The 25,457-nt window shown below is 40.9% G+C and overlaps 1 protein-coding gene across 4 annotated transcripts in view; it reads right to left on the bottom strand.

The window, feature by feature from the left end:
* The window catches only part of LOC127583964 (NT-3 growth factor receptor-like), a 612,790-nt gene that overhangs the window by 64,536 nt on the left and 522,797 nt on the right, over positions 1–25,457 (bottom strand). For all 4 annotated transcript variants that reach the window (XM_052040427.1, XM_052040426.1, XM_052040428.1 and 1 more), the window contains exon 14: positions 24,739–24,911. In XM_052040427.1, coding sequence (XP_051896387.1) covers positions 24,739–24,911 — 173 coding nt within the window. The remainder of the gene's footprint in view (positions 1–24,738; positions 24,912–25,457) is intronic.

Genomic DNA, 25,457 nt, shown 5'->3' with positions numbered 1-25,457 from the left:
GCATATTTTAAGTTGCAGAGAAGAGGGAGAGGCGGAGAAAACAAAGAGAACATTTTTGATAGAGTGAAGACAAAAGTAAAAAATGAATGATACAGATTGGTTTTCGACTGACAGAGGATGATGAAGGCCTGCTAATGGCAGCTATCTGAGTGAAAGAGGTGGAAGTAAAGGAAGAGGAGAGGATGGTAAAGAAGGTGAATTGCATGCTTGTCTTCATCAATTGGGCATTGAGTATAAGAGTCAAGAAGTCATGTTGCAGCTGTATAAAACATTGGTTCGTCTGCATTTGGAATACTGTGTGCAGTTTTGGTTGCCCCATTACAGGAAGGATGTGGAGGCTTTGGAGAGGGTGCAGGAGAGGTTCACCAGGATGCTGTCTGAACTAGGGAGTACTAGCTATAAGGAGAAGTTGAACAAACTCAGACTGCTTTCTCTGGAGTGTCGAAGGCTGAGGGGAGACCTGAGTATATAAAATTATGAGGGGCATAGAAGTTCAGAGTCTTTTTCCCAGGGTGGAAATGTCAAATATTAGAGGGCATAGCTTTAAGGTGAGAGGAGAAAAGCTTAAAGGAGATGGGCAGGGCAAATATTTCGCACAGAGGATGGTGGGTGCCTGAAATGCGTTGCCGTGGTGGTGGAGGAAGCAGAGGCAAAAGTGGCATTTGAGAGGCATGTAGACAGGCACATGAACAGGCAGGGAATGGAGGCATATGGATCACATGCAGGCAGATGGACTTAGTTTAATTTGGCATCTTGGTTGGCACAGACATCGTGGGCCAAAGGCCAATGTATAGTTCCATGTTCTATGAGAGAGAAGCTACGAAATTCCTACTAGAACGGTGAGAGAGTACAGCAGCTGCATGAAATCTGAATAAAAGAGAATAAAAGAAAGCCCAGTTGGTTGGGCAGCATCTGTGGGGGAAAAACAGTTTCAATAGAACTGGCTGAGCATTGAAAAGCAAAAATCTGTGGTTGCTTGGTATCTGAAACAAAAACAGAAATTGCTGGCAATAGCATGCCAGGCAGCATCTGTGGTGAGAGAGAGATAAACACCCCAGGTCAACGACATCTCTCTTTGACCTCACTATGAAAGGTCATCAACCCAGAACCACAGCCTTGTATCCCTCCCCACAGACACTGCCAGATTTGCAGAGTACCCCCTGCATTTCCTGCTCTTACACCAGACAGTTTCTCCACAAACCAAGGTTGACTATCTGATATTATTAAATTCGATCCAGAAATTTGTGGTAGGGTTCATGAGAGAAGTAGAGATATTGTTCCTCAAGCTTATGTTGAAGTTCATTGCAATAGTGTAAGAGGCCAAAGACAAAGAGGCCTGAGTGGAAGTGGGATGAAGAACATCACCCTTGAGGACTGAAGGAATTGTTCTGCAAACCATTCACTGAATCTAGGTATGCTTGAGAAGCAACGTCTCATTTTTTTGCTAGGTACTCTACAGCCCATGGGGTTCAACAATGAATTCAACAATTTCAGATAGCCAGCCTTTGCAGGTTGTGTAGGGGAGATTGGCATCACCTGCGGGATTGGTGGTGGTGTGGTATAAAGGAGTGCCAATGAGAGTGGGAGCTGTAAGTTTGAGAGGGGTGGTGTGGGGGCGGGGGGGGGGAAGTGTTGTTCCACCTGTCATATGCTTTCTTTGTTCTCTTTATTCATCTCTCAATATCTCTCGACATCCAGGATTGTCTGTACTTGTTACCCTTGGCTTTCACCCTTACAGGAATATGTTGGCCCTGAACTCTCGTTATTTATCTTACCACTACTCACCCTTTTCACCGAAGCATGACTCTCACCAAAGCCTGCACGACATATTGCCATTTGTGCTACCAACCAGAATTTGATTTCTGGCCATCTGAGTTTTGTACATAGGGGCTCTTGGTATGAAAGCAAGGAACTGATGTTAAATTAGCAACAAATATTTATTGGACCAGAGCTCCGATACTGCATTCAGTTCCAGGAAATCTAGTTAAAGGAAAGATATTAGTGTCATGAAATGATGCAGGAACTAAAGTAGATAGCAAAGGAAAAAATACACATAATATTGGGCTCCTTTCATTGCAATGATGAAGGATGTAGAACAGTAGTTAACAGTTTACATTTGGAATTGAGAAGGTAATGAGCAAACTATTGTTTTGAAAATTAAAGAAACACTGAAAATGCTGGAAATCTGAAATAAAAACAGAAAATGTTGGGAAAACTCAACAGGTCAGGCAGCATCTGTGGAAAGAGAAACAGTTAACGTTTCAGGTTGAAGTCTCTTCATCAGAACTGATAAAGAGGGCAAGCAAGTCAGTGTAAGTGGCAGAGAAGGTGGGGGAGGGCAAAGGGTAGAACAAAGGGAATGTCTGCAATAGGGTTAAATAATGTTATCATTAAATGGACAGTTAGTCTTCTTTGCCTGTGTAATATTGTGAAGTCTGAATGATGTTGCATAGTCTTTCCTACTAGGACATGTCCAACAGGACAGAATGTAGAAATGAAAACAAAAGAAAAGAGAAGAATAATTGTTTTCACTGTTTAGTGTAACAGTAAGAAAGGGATGGCAGTTAATGGTGAGCTTTGGGTGGGAGTGGGGTAGGGATAGATGACAAGGATTTCTCTTGGTGGGTTATTAGAATATGAACAATGGCTACTTTGGCTGTGGTCACTGACTTTACATGGTCACTGTGGCTCTGGCCTTTTGTTTGGCTCCTTCCCTGACACTCAATTTCACCTAAGTCAGTTTCCCAAAACTGTTTTATCACAAGTTGGCGCAGAATTTTAAAAAAAGAATCAGATTATTAAAATGTGCTGTAATGCCTGAGTGACCAAGGAATCCCATTTGTTTCATAACACCAACTTTGTTGCAAGAGAACACTGTTATTCCATCTTTTCCCCCTCCCCCACCCACCTACCTTCCCCCCTCATCTGGATTCAACTATCCCCTGCCTGCGTGTGCTCTTCCCTTCCATCCTCTTCTCAATGTAAAGCACTTTGAAACATTCTTTCTGCCTGAAGAATGCTGCAGAAATGCAAATTATTGTTGTCTGATAACTCTGTGGCTTAAGACTGATGGCATGCTGAGTGCAAATAAATGCTTGCTTATTTAAGATCAGATAGCTGCCCACATGGGATTCACACTCTTACCTGTTTACACTGAAATCAAAACATTGAACTGTTATTGGCAGACAAATCGGTTCTATGGTTACTGTCTCTTTGCAGGAGACCTCAGAATCTTCTACTGAAAGGCTCTATGCTCTGGAATCCCTTCCTTAAGTGTGTCTTGAGCCCATTTCTTTTTCCTTCTTGAGGATGCTCCTCAGAAACTTCTCTGACCCCTTGTGATAACTGGCTTGGCACAAAATTTTTTGATCACACCGCGAGAAAACTCATTGTAATAGTTTTCTATATCAAAGGAGTCACATTGACTTATTTTTTTAACACTGCAGTTTAGAAGTTGGATCACCGCAATCTTGCATGCCACGTCCTCCAATTTCTGTGAAAAATAAAATGTTTATTAATATCTGACCCTTAATTGCAATGTTGACAATTTTCACCTCAAGCTCTGCTGTTCAGTTGAAGCATAATATAGCATGTCCAACAATATGCAATGCACTTCAACGGCTTTCAAAGGCCTCTTCAGTCAATGAACCTGTTCCTGTGTGATTTAAGGGGGTTCTTCTTGAGCTGGTCTAGACCAGGTCTTGGGCCAACAGAATGGTCTTCAGAAATGTGGCAGGTCAGAGAAGGGACAGGTTACAGCAGTTTTGCTGAGCATAAGTGAATGGTAAAGCAAAGGCACTCGTTTCTCAGTATAGATGCTTAGGGATTCAGTTCCATTTAATGAAATAGTGTGGTTGGACTGGAATGAAAGAATTCCTTCAGGGGTAACCTGAGGTTGCCAGATACTCAAGAAGGAAGGAAAGGTTTAGTACTATAAACAAACCAAGAGTGTTCTGACTTTCAGCCAGCTCCATTGCGGGCACAACCCTTCCTGTCATCAAGGACATCTTAAAGAGGTGGTGCCTCAAGAAGGTGGCATCCATCATTAAGGACGCTCACCACCCGGGACATGCCCTCTTCATGTTACTACCATCGGGGAGGAGGTACAAGAGCCTGAAGACCCACTTGAACAATCCATGAACCCATGAGCACTACCTCGTTATTCCTCTTTTGCACTATTTATTTACTTTTGTAACTTATAGTAATTTTTATGTCTTTATGTCTTGCACTGTACTGCCTCTGTAACACAATAAATTTCACAACATATATCAGTGATAATAAATCTGATTCTGATTCTGATTCTGATTCAAGAAGGAAGGAAAGGTTTAGTACAATAACCAAACCAAGTGTGTTCTGGCTTTCTCAGTGTATCCTTTGTTCCTTTCCAGGAGGTTGGGTGAGTAACAGGCTGGCTGCACAAATCACATGGGGATGCTAATTGGCATCTATTGTATACCCACAGAGGATGGTCTGAATAGTATGTTTAAGGCTACCTTATAAGTTGAGAAAACACTTTATACTGCATTGTTGGTGTGCGATAGACCAGGATGTGTATTGCAAATACTTCAACCACTTTCTTCTGAGTTTGGAGCTAAATGGTATTGCGCCACTTTGCAGGAGAGACTTCCCAAGTTAAAGTGGAGCTAAACTTCTGAGTTTCCAGAGCAGATGAAACAAGACATCCATTGCAATTTGTGGCAGAAGTGTGCATCATAGAGCACTGGCATAGATTGTGTTTGAGCACCCGGACAAAGGGATTAAGAGGTTGAAAGGATCACAATGTTGGGCAGTGAAGAGATTCAGAACAGATTCATGCTTCAGGGGCACCGGCTCCACCCAGCCAGTCCACTGGTCAGTTGTGGAGTCTGTAGCTCACAGACACTGTCAGCCCGGAGTCACAGCCCGTGGCTGCAATAAAGTAAACACTAAAAATGAAAAATTGATAGCCACTGCAATGTTTTTTTGTTGCTCTATGCCTTACTAGGCAGCAGCATTGAAGAACCCTTGGACAATGCAGCCAGTGTCCCTAGGGCTGAGATGAAGAGATTTTTCTTATGGAGAGGTTTATAAATATTTGTGATTATTTATCGCACAGGGCCTGTGCATGCCAGTCATCAAGTATCTTCAAGACTGAGATAGATAGATCTCAGGATACAAAGAGAATCAAGAAAAATGAGGATCAGAAGTGGGCATAAGCCACGCTTACCAAATATCGAAGCAGTCTTGGGCAGCTAATTGGTTGCCTCCTGCTTACAGTATCCTCACTTAGTCCTTCTGTACATAGAATTCATCTTATTGAGAGAAAACAGGAACATTTTCTAACCAGGATTCCTCTGTCCCTTCCGTTCCAGTAATCATCAAGTTAATAACCTGCTCCTTGAAACTTCCTCTAGATATTCAGTTTCAGGTGAGTGAGTCACTTGTCAGATTTAACATTAATTATCTTGGATAAGAATTGACCCCTTTTAGCTACTGAATTAATTCTTTTGATGTTCAAGAGACGTATTGAATCATTTTTATCTTTTATCTAAAACAGCCAACTGGGGACCCTTGGGGTTCCTCCGCCCCCGTACCATCCCTTTCCAGTCCTGCACCACTCTTGTGTTTACCGCTTTCTGTACATTACTGGCATAACTGTCATGTCCATTTTGAACTAATGTTTCATTAGCTGGTAAAGTAATAAAATGGTAAAATGCTCTGACCTGAAATTCGGTCACTGCAGCACTGTTTACTTCATTGCCACATGATTGAATTTGAGCATTTCTAGGAGTGAAATACAATAACTACCAATTCTGGGTCATTTCATATCACTCTGCAAATTCGACCTGCACTTCTCATTATGATTCACATTTGTGCATTGCCTATGCATATGTTTAGAGGGTGATCCTCAGGTCATTGTCCACTCATTCAATGAAACAAATGAGAAGATGGGTCCTACGATCAACATTTGCAAAACAGAAATCGTCTACTGACCTGCCATTACTATATCAAAATGTTATCCTGGATTACATTAAACATTTAACAAAACACTTTGTTGATGTTATATAGGTTATGTGGGGGTATAGTGCTCTTCATAATAAAAAGATGCCTTCAGATAATAAAGATTCACAACAAGTCTGTGGAACATATGGTGCATTTCCCATATCTCATGCTGAAGGCAAACATTGGTGAAGAGATTGACCATTGCTTTCAGTTTGCAATTTTGGCCAACTGAGAAAAAGGGTGGTTGAAGGTCAAGACCTCACACATTCTGGTCTACCAGGTGGCAGTGATTCCTGTCCTCCTGTATGATTCTGACACTTGGATTACCCACAGCAGGCACCTGAAGCCACTGGAGAAACACCTCCAAAATTGTCCCTGCAAAATCTCCATAATCCCCTGGCATGATAGACAATCCAACATCAGTGTCCTCTCCCTGGTCAGCATCCCCAACATCGAGGTCCTAATTACAATCCATCAGCCCCAATGAGCAGGCCATATTGTTTGCATGCTCAACACTAGACTCCTGAAACAAAACACACCCATCCAAGCTCTGTCATTTGAAGATATAACGAAGCAGACAGAGGAAAAGATTCAAGATGTTTTCAAAATTTCTTTAAAATATGCAACATCCCCACTGATTCCTGGAAATCCCTGTCCCATGACCACTCAAAACAAAGAAGGAGCATTCGGGATGGCTTCTATCAGGAGCACACAGAATCCCAGCCTGAATGGGGGAAGGAATCATCTCACAAACTACCCACCTGTCTACACTGCCAAGTTCTTCCTGCTCTAACTGTGGCAACATCTGTGCATCTGATCAGCCACCTTGAAACCCACAGAGTTAAAACAAGTCATCCTTGATCCCAGGGAACTACCTAAGTAGAAGATACTTGAACTACCAGGCTTTATGATAAAACATTCAATGATTGGTTAATAGCCCAAAATAATTGTTTGTGACCCTCTGCCACTTGTCGGCATATTTTTTTTCCATTAGATTTTACATTGAATGAAACCATCAAAGCATCCCAGCCCAGGCGATGTGCGTTATCATGTAATTTCCACATCAAATGTGGAGTTTGTAGTCAAAGGCAATTGAAGTATGGGATCTGTAATCCAGGCTCACACATTCAGTCTATCAGTGGATATTTTCTTTGGATGGCAAACATGTTCACTCCCTACATACCTGACTGAAAGATTAATATGGACCCAACAGTTGAAGAATTCTTATGTTACAGCTTTATGACTACAGTATGTTCCTAACCACCGCATACAGAATAACCAGACATTATCTCATTGTTTTTTAACAGGATCCAATTGTGTGTAAATTGATTTGACTTGGTAACAACAGCGAATACACTTCAGCTGTGATTTATTGCTTATCCAGCACCACATGATGCTTTGAGGAAGTAAAAGATAATAAATAACTTTATTTCTCTCTCCTTCCTGCATCTTATTCGGGATTCACAAAACCTCTGGCTTTAAGTAACTTCTAATGCAGGCTGGACCTAATATCTAAACTGAGTTTAAGACCACACCTAATCAAAGATTTCTCTAGAGCTGCAGAAGTATGTATTCTAGCCTCAAACACAGCAGCTAATATCAAAATCATTCTTCACTCCGCCTCTCTACTTAGCTACAGCTAGTCTCACCTCAGTCTTCAACAGCAGTATAAGTGAACCTGCACTTCAACCAATATCTGAACTGAGATTCACCCAGCATCCAGTTTTAGTTTCATTCAACACTTAGAGTCATACAGTCAGAGAATTATACAGTCATATAGCATAGAAATGGGCCCTTCAGCCCAACTAGTCAATGCCGACCAAGACTCCCATCTAAGCTAGTCGTGTTTGGCCCATATCCCTCTAAACCTTTCCTATCCATGTACCCATCCAAGTATCTTTTAAATGTTGTTAATGTACTTGCCTCAACCACTTCCTCTGGCAGCTCATTCCATAAACTGGACCAGCTTCTGGGTGAAAAGTTGCCCCTCAGGTTCCTATTAAATCTCTCACCTCTCACCTTAAACCTATGCCCTCTAGTTCTTGATTCTCCAACGCTGGGAAAAAGACAGTGCACATTCACCCTATCTATGCCCCTCATGGTTTTATACACCTCGATAAGATCACCCCTCATTCTCCTATGCTCCATTGAAACCAGTGCCAACCTGTTCAACCTCTCTCCATAACTAAGTCCCTTGAGTCCTGGCAACATTCTTGTAAATCTCCTCTGCACTATTTTCAAGCTTAATGGTACCTTTCCTCTAGCAGGGTGAGCAAAATTGAACACAATATTCCCAACGTGGCCTGACCAACATCTTGTTCAACTGCAACATAACATCCCAACTTCTATACTCAATGCCCTGACTGATGAATGCCAATGTGCCCAAAGCCTTCTTCACTACCCTGTCTACCTGCGATGCCACTTTCAGGGAACCATGAACTTGTACTCCTCGGTCTGTCTGTTCCACAACACTCCCCAGGGCCCTACTGTTCACTGTGAAAGCCCTACCCTGATTTGTTTTTCCAAAATGCAACAGCTCACTTATTCAAATTAAACTCCATTTGCCATTCCTTGGCCCACTTACCCAGCTGATCAAGATCCCTCTGTAAATCCTGATAACCATCTTCACTGTCAATGACACAACCTATTTTGGTGTCCAAATTAATGTCACACTTATTACAGGCTTGCCTCTAATCTAATTTGTGTTTCATGCATTTCACAAACTATCATATACTTATTATGAAACAGAAGGAGGCCACTCAGCTCATCGAATCCATGCCACCTCCAAGTCGAGCAATCCAATCAGTGCAATTCCCCCTTTTCATATTCCCCTGTAACTCTGCAACTTATTCTCTCATACATGTCCACTGACTTACCTCCTTGTCTCGATTCTTTTGTCACTTAAGTACACTGAAGGTCCAATTAACCTACCTGCACTTGTATGGGATGTGGGAAAAATATTGGAACAACTGAAGGAAACTATATGGTCACAAGGAAATTTCACAAAGAGGTGAGAATCAAACCCTGTTCCCTCTGAGGCAATGATGTTAACTGGGGTGCCACTGTGACCCCATTAATTTGTATTGCTTTCATACTTCCAACCCAACGTCAACTCAAATTTCAACTAATCTCTAATTGAAACAAAATGTGCAAGTAATCTAAAGTTCAACGCCACAAACAGTACTTTCTTCTGCATCCATCAAATCATGGTTTCTAACCATGGTTTAATCCAATACCAAACTGAGCTTCATCAAACTTTAACTCAAGATTATTCTGGTGTTTAGCCAAGCAACTGAGGGGTTATGATTTTGAACAAAATGACATCATCTAGATTTGATTTGCACATTACTGCTTGAAAAGAAATCAAACAATGAAAAAAAAGAAGCATTTTAATGTACGTATAAGCTTTGTTTTCTGAGTTAAATTGATGGAGTAAATTACAAGAACATTGTCGATCTGTCGAAATTGATAACTTTTCCTGACAATGGAGTTGATGCATTCACTTAAAATAAAGATCCGACCCCCTCCAAACCCCAACTCAGCTTTGCGAGCTGTAAAAATCAGTATTTTCAAACTAGGCTTGACAACCAGAGATATTTAGAACATAGAACAGCACAGCACAGAAACAGGCCCTTCAGCCCACAATGTCTGTGCCAACCATGATGCTAAATTAAACTAAACCTAACTGTCTGCACACAATCCATATCCCTCTATTCCCTGCATGTTCATGTGCCTGTCTAAATGCCCCTTAAACATCTCTATCGTGCTACTTGCACCACCACCACCGGTAGCGTGATTTAAAAACGATTACAATTGATTTACAATCAAAAATATTATTTTAAAAAATAATCTTAACTAAAATATCTAACAATGCTAATAAGTGATTATAAATGGTAACCTACACTAAAATATTTTTAAAAGTTGCCTTCCCTTTTGCCTTCAAAAGTGTAGCCCTACAAACCCCATTGAAATGACTGGCATCCTGCGAACCTGATGCTCAGTCTAAACTGTGCAGGATCTGGGAGATGATTCCCCCGGTGTAATGGTGGGAAACCACTGCAAGATTCAGCTCTGCCACTGGACTCCAGAGGTCAATGAACTGAAAGATCCAGCCCCCAGATCCATCAGTAAATATGGGATTTCAGCATTTTTTAGCTCACAACCCTTTTAATCTTTAAACACCAGCTACATTCAACCCGATGTGTTCAGGAGGGTTTACACTTTATCCCTGAATGTTTGTGTTCTGAGGTCTTGGTTTTTCTGTAAAGCCAATGAAAGGAAGAAGAATGTACAAAAATGGAGTGTACACCAACATTGGTTCAGTACTTTTGCTGCAAGTAAAATCTCATTTCAGGAACAGCAGCCGTCTCCAGATCCTCTTTCCCATTCCAGGCAGCTTTCACAGTGCCCAATCAATACAGAATCTAGTGAAGATTATTGAGTGAGAACATATTGGATGCTGGCATGCCACATGTTTCAAAGTGGAAATTTGAAGAGTGCTGCAGATCCATCAGGAGTAAAAGTGGGAAAAAACATGCAATTACAGTCACACAATTTCGTATAATTGTCTTCAGACCAACAGCTAAAGCATTTGGTAATAAAATGACAATGAAGTAAGTCAGTCAATCTCCTGCCATCTGATGGTGATTATGATTCTGTTTACATTTCCAAGTGACGGGGTGACAACTAAATGATAATGAAATGTAAATGTCACAAAGGAATGTATGATATCGGCGATGAATCGGCAATTGACAAATCTGACAGTTCATTTAATAAACAGGGTGAAATTCACTGGGGAATAAACAGTATGGGAAACTTCCCGAGAATATGGAGAACAGTGAGTATAAAAGAGGTGCCTGGATTCAACACAAATTGGATCAATATGAGAAAATGTTTGAAATCTGAATCACAAGGAAAATTTGATCACAGCATTAGAAACAGAATAGGTGAATGATTTAGGCTAGTTGCTCATTGGATTGCCTTTGAACAGGCATGATTGAATCCTATCTTTTAATTTCAGATATTGGCCAGAATTTCTTAGTGTCAGATAGTTCAAAGTGCTCTTCTTCAGTTATATATACAATTAAAAATGTAATTACTGTTTAATTGTACTGTGCATATATCCCAGATATTAAGAAAATGAAAAAAATGTTAGATTTACCTCACACAGGTACAGACACAAAAATCACAGCCAGATACTAACATCAATCTCACAAACCTCATAAAGATAAGTAAATCCCACACACAAAATGATCACAATAATGCACGTACAAACCTTGGAAACATCATGAGTACACTTACAATCCCCATGTACACACTCACTAACATCAGGCATGCACTGACAAACCTTGCACACAAACCTCAGGCAGATATACACAATCTTTACAAACACATATGTAAACATTACATGTGCACTCAGAAACCTCAGACATATCCAGTCATGTTCAAATCTCATACGCGGAGACACATACAAACCTCCCACACACAATACAAGCCTGCATGCAAACCCTCCATATACACACACACACACACACACACACACACAAACCTCCTGCACACACTCAGAAATCTTTCACACACATACATGCATACTCATGTACATAAAGCACACAAGCAGACACACAAACACGCATACACATCATGTGTGTGTACACACACACCGCATACACACATACCTTAATACATGTGTATATGCATCCACATACACAGCCACATATACCACATGAGTAGACACCATACACATATACCACATGCAAACTGTGCACACATGCCTCCTACACACAAACCATAAATATGTTCACCCAGTTACACATACACATACATATGTGCACATGCACAAGTGGAACACACATGCGCAAATGTTACACATGTGGCTGCAGCAGCTGTAATAATCAGAGCAGATTTGGAAACAGATGCTGTTTTCATTGCATCTGTCATTTAGGAAGCAGCACTGTAGTGACGTTGAGCTGTGGAACAAGATGTCAAAACACTAATCAGAGGACCAACTGAACCAATTAATGAATCACCTCACTGTTGCACTGAAAAGCCAACATTAATCGCAAACAGCTTTCAAAGTGTGGAAGACCTGTCAGAAAATCACCTCAAGTGTAAGAATGGTGTATATGCCACAATAAAATCACCTGTACAGAAATGCAGTGCTGAAGCCTGGGGTTTGGTTCATGAGGGATTCCCAATTACAGGAAATGTTTTCTCAAATTTCATCCCAGGAATGAGAATACAGGGACAGTTCATGCTTGGCTTCAATATCACTCTCTAAGTCTAAACCTCAAACCAAACCCCAAGTTTACTGTTGATGCTCTGTGTGGTCTAAGCAATCGCGTCAGGTAACACCATATCATGCTGTAAGTACAATGATTTACTGGAGAGGTAGAAACATTGGAAATGGATTCTGATAGAAGGACAGACCTGTTAGTTAAATACATTACTCCATAGTTAAAATATCCTTGATACTTGCCTGCACATCTACCTTATATAATATAATGAGCAGTATAATACAGCCAGAAGTCTGTGCTTCCTTTTGGCCATATTACTGAGTCTAAGTGACATCCAGCAAATAGATGCTACCTGGCTGGAGTTCTGAGACCTGTATATCCCATCCATCTCAATTGCAATTGCTTTATTGTCGAAGAGATGCAACCTTGAATCTAGTCTAAGTGTCTCAATCTGAAATTATGCTCCCTATTCTTGAGCACGTCCTTTATTAGCTGAAATAATGCTTTGCTTGACAGCGACATTGCAATGACACCAGGAAATGATTCATTAAGAGACTTTAATTGTATCATAAGAATTGAAATAACGCAACGCATCATGAATTCCTAGACTTTTTGTGGCATATAAACATTCTGTAATTGTTAAAGCCTTGTTATGGTCTCTTTTAATCTCTCTTCTGTTGATCTGTCATAACTTCAATGAGAATTGCAATAAATAGGGAACATGGGACTGCATCTTAAGCTGTACAAGTACCAACTGTTTGCACAGCCTGCTGTATTCTCTGCAAACTGCACCTGCACTCTGCTTTATTCTGGCTCCAAGCCTTTGGGGCCAACTCCAGATACAATCATGATCTCATTCCTCCACATCAATGCTAACACGCAGCTTTTAATTTTTTTGTATTGAAAACTAATTTCTCGTACAAAAACACCAATATTTACTAAACATTAGTGGACATGTGCAAAATGAAAATTTAGAAGGCAGAATGGAAAGTTTATTTTTATCTCCAGTGAGATGAGCTAAAAAGAGGCAGCAGTTATATTGTTCAATCCTGATGTGATAGTTCTGTCACCATTGTGCAGCATTGAACTGAGGGTGACCGTACTATATATTCACCAGAATAACACCACAGTTAAGTACCGTGGACAGATTATACAGAACAAGTAAAAACAGAAAACGCTGGAAAAATTCAGCAAGTCAGGCTGCATCCTTGGAAAGAGAAACATTCAATGCTTTGGATCTGTGACCTTCCTGTCAGAACTGGGAAAGAGAAAAATGCAGATGTTTCTCTTTCTACACACACAACCTGTCCATCTGAGTTTTTCAAGCATTTTCTATTTGTGTTTTAGATTTCCAGCATCAGCAATTTTTGGGGGGATTTTCACATGCAAAACAAACACATATTCTCAGGAGTGTAGGAGATGAAGTGATATAATTGAGGAGTTTACAGTGAGTAGACGATTCATTAAGAGATGACACAAGGGAACAGCTAGCAGACCTGGGCCTCACTGCTCCAGTGATCCAGGTTCAGGCCAGATCTCCAGTTTTGTTGATGTTGAGTCTACATGTTCTCCCTGTGACTGTGTGGGTTTCCTCCATGTACTCCAGTTTACTCACATGCCAAAGATGCATTGGTTGGTTGGTCAATTGGCCATTTTAGTTGCCTCTTGTGTGTAGTTGCATATAATGGAAGTGGTAGAATGTGGGAGGAACTGATGGGAATGTGGGGAGAATAAAAATGGGACGAGTGAAAAAAGGTGTTTTATAGGCAGCACAGAGTCAGTGGGCCAAATGGCCTGATTCTGTGCTGTATCACTCTATGCCTGTAGTGTAGATTCATAGATTTATAGAGCTGCATACCACAGGCCCTTTGCCCAGCTCATCCATGTTGACCCGTGCCTGTCTAAGCTAATCCTATTTGCATTTGTCCAATACGCCTCTAAAACTTTCCTATCCATGTACCTGTCCAAATGCTTTATAAACATTATAATTGTACCTGTCTCTAACACTTCCTCTGGCAGCTTGTTCCACCACCTTCGGTGTGAAAAACTTCCCCTCTTTTCTCCTCTCACAAACCTATGCCCTCTAGTTTTAGTCTCCCCTGCCCTGGGTAAAAGACTGTGATTATCTACCCTGCCTGTGCCCCTCAATATTTTATAAACCTCTATAAGGTCACCCCTCAGTCTCCTTTGCTCCTGGGAAAACAGTCCCAGTCTACCCAATCTCTCTTTATAACTCAGTCCAGGCAACATCCTTGCGAATTTTTTCTGCACCCTCTGTAGCTTAATCATATCCTTCTTATATCATAGCAACCAGAAGTGCACACAATATTCCAAGTGCAGGCTAACCAACCATTTGTACCACTGTATCATGATGTCCCAGTGCTTGTTCTCAGTGCCATGGCCAATGAAGGCCAGCATGTCATACGCCTTTTTTATACCACTTTGTCTACCTGCATGGCCACTTTCAGGGGACTATGTGCTTGTAACCCTTGTATTTTCTGTTCAGTAACACTTCCCAGGGCCCTGCCATTCACATCATATGCCCAGGCCTAGTTTAACTTTCCAAAATGCATCACTTTGCAATTGTCTGAGTTAAATTCTGTCATTCCTCTGCCCACTTTCCCAGTTGATCTATATCCTGTTGTAGCCTTAGACAACCTTCTTCACTGTCCATTATACCACCAATTTTGGTATCATTTGAAAACTTACTAACAATGCCACCTACATTCTCATCCAAATCAGTAATACAACAGTGGACCCAGCATTGAACCCTACGGCACACCACCAGTCACAGGCAAGGTTCCCTGATACAATGAGATGGACTCTTGACCTCACGATCTACCTTGTTGTGACTTTGCACTTTATTGCACTGCACTTTCTCTGTAGCTGTGACACTTTACTCTGTACTGTTAATGTTTTTACCTGTACTACGTCAATACATTCTGCACTGTGTAATGAACTGATCTGTGGTTCGGTATGCCAGACAAGTTTTTCACTGTACCTCGGTACAAGTGACAATAATAAACCAATATTAATACCAAAACAACCATCCACTACCACTCTCTGCCTCCTACCACCAAGCCAATTTTGTATCCAATTAGTTCACTCACTCCCATGTGTTCTAACTTTCCAGACCAACCTACTATGTGGGACCTTGTCAAAGGCTTTGCTAAAGTCCATGGAAATAACATTTACCACCTTGCCCTCATCAATCGTCTTGGTCACCTCTTTAAAAAAACAGTTGAATTCATGAGACATGATTTCTCATACACAAAACCATGTTGACTATTCCTAATCAGTCTTTGCCTTTCCAAATGCAAATAAATCCTGTTTCTCAGAATCCCTTCCAATAACTTTACCACCACTGGAATACATTTGAGTCAGGTTTTGTGTGTGTAAATGTACCTGTAAGGTGAGCAAGGATTTTTTTTCCATCGATCTCCCTACAAGGAATAGAGTGTCTCTCAGAAGTTCCAACAGTTCTTTCTATAAATTGTAGCTACATGATTTAACTTCTTCACAAATCTTACACCTTCAAATCTGAGATTACTATTAAATCATTGATAAAACTTGCCTGCCAATGATACTGGTGTATGCTGGAACAGAGTGTACTCCAGAATGTATTAGAGTTTCTGGGTACTTGGTGCTTTCATCAGTTGTCTGCCCATTCAAAAAACCTTCCATCAATCAGACTTAACTTTCTTTCAATTTGAAGAAACAAATAGGTAACGTCATCACCTTTTTATCCAAAGCTTTGTCTGTTACTTCCTTTTAGCCTGGCCTTTGTAAAACTGTGATGGTATCCCTCTCACAAGTTATGAAGGTCATCTTTCCTTTACTGAGATGTATGTCAAAAGGACGTTAAAGATCGGCATTGGAGAAACAGGGGATCATTTAATTCATTCACGAGATGTGGGCGTTGTAAACAAGGCCAGAATTTATTACCCATTCCTAACTGTCCCTGGAAAGAGAGATTTGCTGGAGCATTTCAGGAGACTGTTAAGAACCAACTACATAGCTGTGGGTCCAGTCAGGAGTCACGTGTAGGCCAGACTCAGTAAAGAGGGCTGATTTCATTATCTAAAGGCTATTACCATAATTCAGTCATGTCATTGTCACTGTTACTGAGATAAGCGTTTTTAATTTCAGATCTATTTCTTTAAGTAAGCCAGTAGCCATGGTCTCTGTATCACTACTTCGGGCTTCTGAAAACTAGTTCAGTAACATGACCACTGAAGAGATAGGGGGTTGACAGCTGATAGCAAAAGATTATGATTAGAGAGACAAAAGAAAGACATCAAAGAGGCAGAAGATCAATATCAGGGATGCAGAAAGCTTCTGTTGGAAAGATGGAAGATTACGTCTGGGAGACAATTGAAGTATGTACAGCATTCAATCCACATCCTGAGTTTGGACTCTTCAACACCAACCCCACCATGGACCTGAAGCAATGCAGTCATCACTAGTGCTGAGGAATAAACAATAACAGCTATGGCTTGGGCTTAATTAAACCTATAGACAGTGATCCAAGCTGGAGCTCCATTTAGACTGGCAATAAGTTCCTGATGCCTCATTATTGGGTCACATTCATCATGCACAAGGTAGAGGCAAACACTGAAAATCAGTTAACTGGAAAATGATGAACAAACTCAGACCCCACAGTGAGGTCAGACTCCCTTTAAATGATGCTGAAGAATGCCTCGTCTTAGTCTAGGTCTGGCTGAATATGCAGGAACACAATGTTCAAAGGATGTGTGTATGCAGAAGGAATTTGTGCAAGTGAGAATAGCAATTAATGTTATAGTGCATAACCAGCAACTCTGATCCACTGGTGCATTATACATTTAGTAGACGGGGAGCACAATTCCAAAAGACAGTTCCACATTTCAAATCTCCAGTTGTTCTATGATTACATTTTTGACAACTTTCCAATGAGAAGCACACAAGAACATTGCATTATGGTGTAGAATTTCCAGCCTATCATTTCAGTTATCACCTTTAAGTTCTTCATGTTCCAATGATTCGCCAGTAACTTAAAATTCTGGTGCCTGAGTGCACTTATCCTAGGATGGGCTTGGTAGATATGAGTTTAGGTTTCTGATTAGATATTGTCAGGAGAATTGAGCTGTTTCAAAGTGAATAAACCTCATATTTATCAGTATTAAAATCCATCTGCCATCCTTGCCTAGTTACTTCATTTATTTGCAATTTTGAAATTAAATAAATTTGCTTAATATGATCTCCATGAATGCTATTAATCTCCATGAGACTGTTTATCTGGCCAGATGGGGTAGCGTCAACAACAAATTATATAATATTTCAAGTCTTCTCCTATTAATATGAGTACCAGAAACAGCAGTGACCTGAAACGGACCACTTCAGAACTGCGCTAGTCAGGACTTTCCCAAATTATTATCAACTTCCGTTTCCTATTCCCAAATCAGTTTTCAGCTCAGTTAACTAATTCGCCAATATTTCCATGAACTTTGATTAGTGTTAAAAGCCTCGCGTGTGGAACTTAATTAAATTGATACTGAAAATCCAATTAAATTATAGCCACTAGATATCCCTGCTCCATTAATCCAGTTAACTCTTCCACAGTCTTTTTACTAGAGAATCCAGGCTGAGCATTTTGCACTCCCCAACCACGTTATGTTCATCAGTATATTTCTCACTCCGGATATTGGCTTAATTGGTCTGTTCCCTCCACTGTGATATGCCAGTATACAGTGTGCTCCTAATTTTCAACCAACTTCTTACCCTTAGCCTGGTTTTGCCCTGGATTCCCTGAGTTCTAGTTTGTATACCATTCATATGCAACTTTAACAAATCCCTTTGAGATGTCCAACTCCACACACTGAAGCATTAACCAAAACTTATTTGGGATGTCACTTCCTAAAGGAGATCCAAGAGACTGATCAGGCAGGATATTTGCCACTTTCATGGAGTTGCAGATGAATGTGTCTGAGTTGCCTCTGTCTGTTGTGTTACACTTTTGAACAAGCAAATGGGAAGGCAAATGGTGTTTTGGCCTTTATTATGAGGGGTTTTGAGTATAAGAGATATTTTGCTCCAATTATATCAGGCCCAAGTAAGACTGGAAAATCTAAGAAAAGTCTGGTCTAAGAAAGAACATAATTGTGAATGGAGGGAATGCAGCAAATCACTGGTATGGTGGGTTCGTTGTATAAGAGAAATTAAGCAGACTGGGGTAGTACTCTCTTAAATGAGAGGTGATCTCATTGAAACATACAAAATTGGCTTGATAGGGCTAAAGTTTCTCCTGGTTGAGATATCTAGAACCAAGGGTCACAGGTGCAAAATAAGGGGTTGGCTCTTCAGAACCCAGATGGGAAGAAATTTCTTCACTCGGGGGTAGTTAATCTTTGCAAGTCTCTACCACAACTGGTTATATTCTCTCTCTCTCTCTCTCTTTCCCTCTTTTTCCTCTCATGCTCAAATTTCCCAGAGTTCTAAGACAAATTTCTTCTGTAATAAGGTAGCATGTGGGGTACAGCACACTTCTGTATTCATTGATGGCTTGTGGATATTGCTGCCAAGCCTGTATTAATTATTAATTTTTTAAACACTAAACCCCTAACATGTAACCTAACTTTCACCTCAGGGTCCTCAGAATAATCCGACATGACTGCTATTACAATAAGCCACCAATTTTGGGAACTGAATATTTACCTTGAACCCTTGAAAATAATGCCAATCTAAGGCAGATGTTGGCAAGACATGACAGAAAGTAATGAAAATCTTGAGCCAAGTCCAAGGGGCAGCTACCAGTTAAAATAAATATATCCGGAGACAAGAATAATAAATATGAGGGAGCATTTGACATGCTGCCTAAAAATACAAACCTTAACCTGAAACTGAGCGGCTTACACAACCAGTTCAGGGGGGCAGTTTCATATCAGACACACTGATAAACCTAGAGTCACAAGTAGGCCAGAACTTCCATCCTTAAAATGTCCCTGCTAGGTATTAGCAAACCAGATGGATTTTTATAACAATCCGGTCATTTCATGATCAACATGACTGATGCCAACTTTATATTCCCAATTTATCTAATTACTTGAATTTAAGTTCTGAGTTCTTATGATGGCATTTGAACACATGGCTCTGGACCAATAGACCAGATTTTTGCATGTTCCTTTAATAATTTAACCACCCTTGTGGGACCAAGCTGACAATCCAGAGGCCTTGACAAAGAATCTGAAGACATATTTAAATGCTTCCTTGGCTGTTGAAGAAATATAAACAAAATAGATAAAAATCTGGAATAAAAAATTTATCTCAGTAGTGCTGAGTGTAATGGATTATATTAAAACTCATCTGGTTCATTGACGTTCTTTAGGGAAGGAAAGATATTGAACTTCCCCAGCCTGTGGTAAATGTGACTGAAGACCTTCTTATCTACCCTTTGAAGTGTCCCAGTAACCTGCCCAGTTCAAGGGGCAAATAGCATGGGATAGCTTCGACCCCCAGCCCACAGAGTCAATGGAAGAGCAGGCAGAAGGGCAAGGAGGAGGAGAATGGCAGGTAGTGAAAAGAAAGAAAATGAAAAAAAGTCTCCAAAAAAACAAAGAGGCTGCTGTCAACTCAAAGGTGAGCAGCAAATGTCCCATTCAGTCATATCAGCTACTCCTTGAATGATGATGAAGCCAAACAACAGAATGAATAATGGGACCAGTCCATTCAGTTAACTGCTGTTTATGCTCCACATAAACCTCCTGCTGTTCCCATTCACTTATGACTAATTCCAATATCAGTTTTCCCACTAGAACCCAATAACAGGCCCAAGTTCCGGCTTTGCGTAAACCACTTTGAGCAGGGTTGCTGGGCTTGGTGGGTAGGTAAATGTGTAGGTGCACGCACATGTCCTTAAAGTTGATGGGTTTGGAAGGTCACCCACACACATTCTTAATGGGCATATGAGTCTGTAACCTTCCCAGATTATTGGGGAGGGCCATGCCCCTCCTTGTCCCATTTTGGACATGCTTCTGGAAATATGTGTCTGGGGAACCCACCAGATGGTCAGGTGCCAGCTTTTCATGCAAGGAATGTTTGGCCAGATGCCACAAGTCTCCTCCATTAATATTAATCATTACAACATGAATGACCCTTGCTGTCTTGAACCTTCTGCAATTACTACACAGAGGTATCAACAGAACCTGTAACTTTTGAAGGGCAATTACTCAACATGCTCATTATTTAAACTTTTCTATTGGATTATTATTGAAGCATTGCAAAGGAAGATGTTGCAATCAATGAAAATAGAGCCTGTAATAGTTAAAGATCTTCCATATCCATTCATAATGTCAAATTAAAAACCTGTTTTTCTTCTGGATTATTTTCAGGTTTGTTTTTATTAATCATCAAGAAGCAAGAAGGATACCAGAAGCCTTTGGCTAATCTGGAGAATATCAGTAAAAAGAACAGTTTCCATTTGAAACAATGCCAGAGAAATGCAAGAGACTAACACTGCACTGTAGAAGTAAATCACAACTCAAAGGTGCAGCAATGAAATCTATTGCATGCTGCTGTAAAATGGAAAATGAAATTAAACGCAAGCTGATGCACCATCCTCCTGGAACACTTCCTTGTTGAACAGATGTCAATGCCAAGACATTTTGCAGTTGCTGTCAAACTTCATCAAACCCACAGTAAAGGGATAATAAGTGTTGGGGAAAATGCAATCGATATTTATGCTAGGCTGCACCACAAACAAATTTAACATTTAATGCAAGCAGAAATTAAATTACCTGGCTCTGCTGCTTTACATTAAACATACAATGTTTTATTTTTCTTCCCTCATTTTTAAAGCAATTTCTACAGTTGTTTACATTGGATGCTGAAAATCAATTCTGCGAGCTACTTGCATTGTGTTGGTGATTTAATCATTGACGCAATGTAAGAGGAATATTAATTCTCTCTGTCCCACTGAAAAGCATTGGAATGGGAGTTAAAATGAAAGCACCATACTTATAATTCATTTTCCAATCTTACAAACATTTTAATATTTTCAGCTGGCTGACTTATCCACTTGACTCATTTGTGGGTCATGTGTAAAACTAGGGACCTTTTACTTGGACAGGCTAACAGTGCAATTTTAATGACTTCACTGAGCAGTCAGGCAACTGACACAGTCAACCCAGTAGGCACAAAGCCGTGACCCTATTGAGTAAAGGCTTTCTTTGTGGGGTCATGGTATGAGCTCTAAAAGCAGGACCAACCGTTGTCCAAAGGCTCAATTGAACATAGAACATAGAATAGTACAGCACTGGACAGGCCATTCAGCCCACAATGTTGTGCCGATTTTGATGCAGATTTATACTAAATGTCCTCTTCCTGTTCATCATCCATGTCCCTCCATTCCCTTCATATTCATGTGTCTATCTTAAAGCATCTTAAACTCCACCTAACTCCGTGATTCCACTACTACCCCTGGTAACCCATTCCAAGCACCTACCGCTCTCTATGTAAAAACTTGCCCCTCACATTGCCTTTAAACTTTCTCCCTCTAACCTTAAAAGCATGTCCTCTGGTGTTTGACATTTTCACCCTGGGGAACAGATTCTGACTACCTACCCGATCTATGCCCCCCATAATTTTAAAAACCTCTAACAGGTCTCCCCTCAGCCTCCAACACTCTAAGGAAAACAACCCAAGTTTGTCCAACTTGTCCTTATAACTCATACCCTCTAATCTAGACAACATCCTGGTAAACCTCTTCTGCACTCTCTCCACAGTCTCTACATCCTTCCTATAATGGGGTGATTAGAACTGCAGACAATACCCCAAGTGCGGTCTGACTAAAATTATATAAAGCTGCAGCATGACTTCCTTACTCAACACCCCTACCAATGAAGGCAAGCATTCCATATGCCTTCTTTACCACCTTATCCACTTGTGTAGCCACCTTCAGTGAACTATGAACCTGGACCCCAAGATCCCTCTGTACCTCAATGTTATTAAGGGGCCTACCATTAACTATACACTATCTCCTTTCATTTGACCCCCCAAAGTGTAACAGCTCACATTTGCCTGGATTAAACGTCATCTCCCACTTCTCTACCCATATCTGTAACTGATCCATATCCCGCTGTATTCTTTGACAGTCCCTTACACTGTCTACAACTCCACCAATCTTGGTGCCATCACAAACTTGCTAATCCACCCATCTACATTTTCATCCAAATCATTGATAAATATATCACAAACAACAGAGGTCCCAGCACCGATCCTTGCAGAACACCACTTGTCACGACCTCCAGCCAGAATAACAGCCTTCCACCCCTACTCTCTGTCTTCTATGGGCAAGCTAGTTCCAAATCCAAACTTCCAATTTACCCTGGATCCCATGCATCTTTATCTTCTGAATCAACCTACCATGAGGGACCTTATCAAATGTCTTACTAAAGTCCATGCAGATGATGTCCACTGCCCTACCCTCATCAATCACTTCTGTCACCTCCTCAAAAAACTCAACCAAGTTTGTAAGACATGACCTGCCCCGCACAAAGCCATGTTGATTGTCCCCAAGCAGACCATGCCTTGCCAATGTGCATAAATCCTATCCTTCAGTATCCTCTCCAATAGCTTCCCTAACACAGATGTGAGGCTCACTGGCCTGTAATTACCTGAATTGTCCCTATTTCCCTTCTTGAACAAAGGAACAACATTTGCTACCCTCCAGTCCTCTGGGACCTCGCCAGTTGCCGGTGAGGACACAAAGATCTTTGTCAAAGCCCCAGCAATCTCCTCATTTGTTTCTTTCAATATTCTGGGACATATATCATCAGGCCCTGGGGACATCCATCTTAATACTTTTCAGAAGACCCAGCACTACCTCCTACTTCATCTCAAAATGTCCCAGCACATTAGCATGCCCCATTCTGTTTTCACTATCCTGCAATTTCTTCTCCTCGGTAAATGCTGACGCAAAGTACTCATTTAGTACCTCAGCCACTTGCTCTGACTCTAAGCACAAGTTTCCTCCTTTATCCTTGCGTAGACCTACCCTCTCCTTAGTTATCCTCTTTTTCTTAATATAAGAATAAAATGCTTTGGGATTATCCTTGAACCTGCTCACCAAGGATATTTCATGGCTTCTTTTGGCCTTCCTAATCCCCTGCTTGAGCACTTTCTAGCATATTCCATAAGGGGATATTCTGATGTTAGCTTCCTAAACCTTTTTCTTCCTGATTAAGTTTAGGACCCCTCGTGTCATCCAAGGTTCCCTTACCTTAACATCCTTGTCCTTACTCCTTACTGGAACATGCTGATCCTGAACTCTGATCAGCTGGTCTTTAAACAACTCCCACATGTCAGATGTGGACTTGTCCAACAGCAGCTGCTCCCAATCAATGCCCGTTAGCTCCTGTCTTATCCTATCATAATTTACCCTCCTGCAATTTAGTAACTTCCCGCAAGATCCAATTTTATCCTTACTCAAAACTATCTTAAAACATAATCAGTTGTGGTCACTATTCCCAGGGTTCACCTACTATCAGGTCTGTGACCTGGCCTGGCTGATTTCCCAAAATGAGGTCCGGTATGTTCTCTCCTCCAGCTGGACTCTCCACATACTGTTTCAAGAACCCCTCTTGGATGCACTGAAGAAATTCTGCCCCACCTAAGCTTCTTGTATTAAGGAAGTTCCAATCAATACTGGGGAAGTTGAAGTCCCCCACGAAGACAATCCTGTTGTTTTTGCACCTTTCCATAATCTACCTACATATCTGTTCCTCCACCTCTTAGTATTTCTTTATACTGCCACCAATGCCTGTCGATTTTAATCAGCAGCTAAACTGTGACTTGAACCACAAGGCATTTTACTTGTTTACTGACAACGTTGTCTGAAGATTGACTGGAAACTGTTAACAAACTGACCACAAAACCAACAGGCCAGTGACCGGAAACTGACCCCATTATAAAGTGACTCAAAACTGGCTATAAACTTACTGGGCAGTGACTCAAAATTGATCATAAACTTCCTGGAGTCTGGACAGTGGCTTCACATTGACCGGAAAATGATCTTACCTGCAAGCACAGTGTCGGACGTAAGGGCAGTATGTTGGGTACACATTAATTCACTTCTTTAACTTTTACTGCCAGTAACCCAGATTCTTCCTGATCTGTCAGGATTTTCCCACATTGTAAAAACCACACCAGTCAATTCCCTGGGACAAGTCATTTCTTCCACTCAATTTGAGGAGCCTTATAGACTCACAATGAAAACACTCAGTAAAATGAATCATGGATAAACATCTAACCCACCACACAGAGGTGCTGAAATACATTTACTTCAACAGAATTATTTTGAAACCAGCATCTGCTGTACATTCTGCAATTAAATTAAAACCTATTATCTAATCTTGAATGCTCACAATTAAAAACTTGGAGAATGTAAGGCATTAAAAAAATTAAATTAGCAGCTCTGAAAAGTGCCTCCAGATATCTTCTGTTATCTTTTATTTGCAATGCACCATTGCTGCTGTTATAATGCACTCACCTCAGGAACTTATTCAAATCTCCATTCTTCATGTATTCGAAGACCATGATGAGAGGATCGCCATCCACACAGACGCCATAAAACTTCACAATGTGCTCGTGACGGAGGTTGGTGAGGAGCTCTGCCTCTCTCTGGAAATCTTTTCGTGCAGAGACGGTGGCATCTTTCAAAGTCTGGAAGATGGCGATGGACATGTTAAGATTGCTGCTATCATTGTCGAGAATGCAAGCCAGTCTAAGTCCCTATGATGCACTGGTTGGACCTGAACCTGAAATATTGCGTCCAATGCACTGGTTGGACCTGAACCTGAAATATTGCGTCCAATTCTGTGAAGGATGCAAAGAATGCAAAGTCCAGAGAGGATGCAGAGGAAAGTTACTGGGGTTAGTGCTGAGGACAAGGAAGTTTCGTAGTATGGGGTCTAGGCAAACTGGCATTATTCACTTATTATATGGTTTAGGAAGAGATTTAATAGAGAACTTCAAAATGATGAGGGCTTTGATGGAAGAGACTGAGGGATACTTTTCCCAGTGGCAGGACGGTCAGTAACTAGAGGCTACAGATTTACCATAATGGGCAGAAGGAACGGCGAAAAGGTTCAGGAACTATTTTTAACACAGAAGCTATTTTTATGCTCTGGAATATACTACCTGAAATGTCAGTGTAAATAGATGTATAAATACACTTCAAGAGAGTAATGGATCACATACTTGTGAAAA

This window comes from Pristis pectinata, chromosome 28 (assembly GCF_009764475.1).
Source record: "Pristis pectinata isolate sPriPec2 chromosome 28, sPriPec2.1.pri, whole genome shotgun sequence".
Lineage (NCBI taxonomy): Eukaryota > Metazoa > Chordata > Chondrichthyes > Rhinopristiformes > Pristidae > Pristis > Pristis pectinata.
The sequence above is the reverse complement of the archived record's forward strand: the minus strand, read 5'-3'. Positions and strand labels throughout refer to the sequence as shown.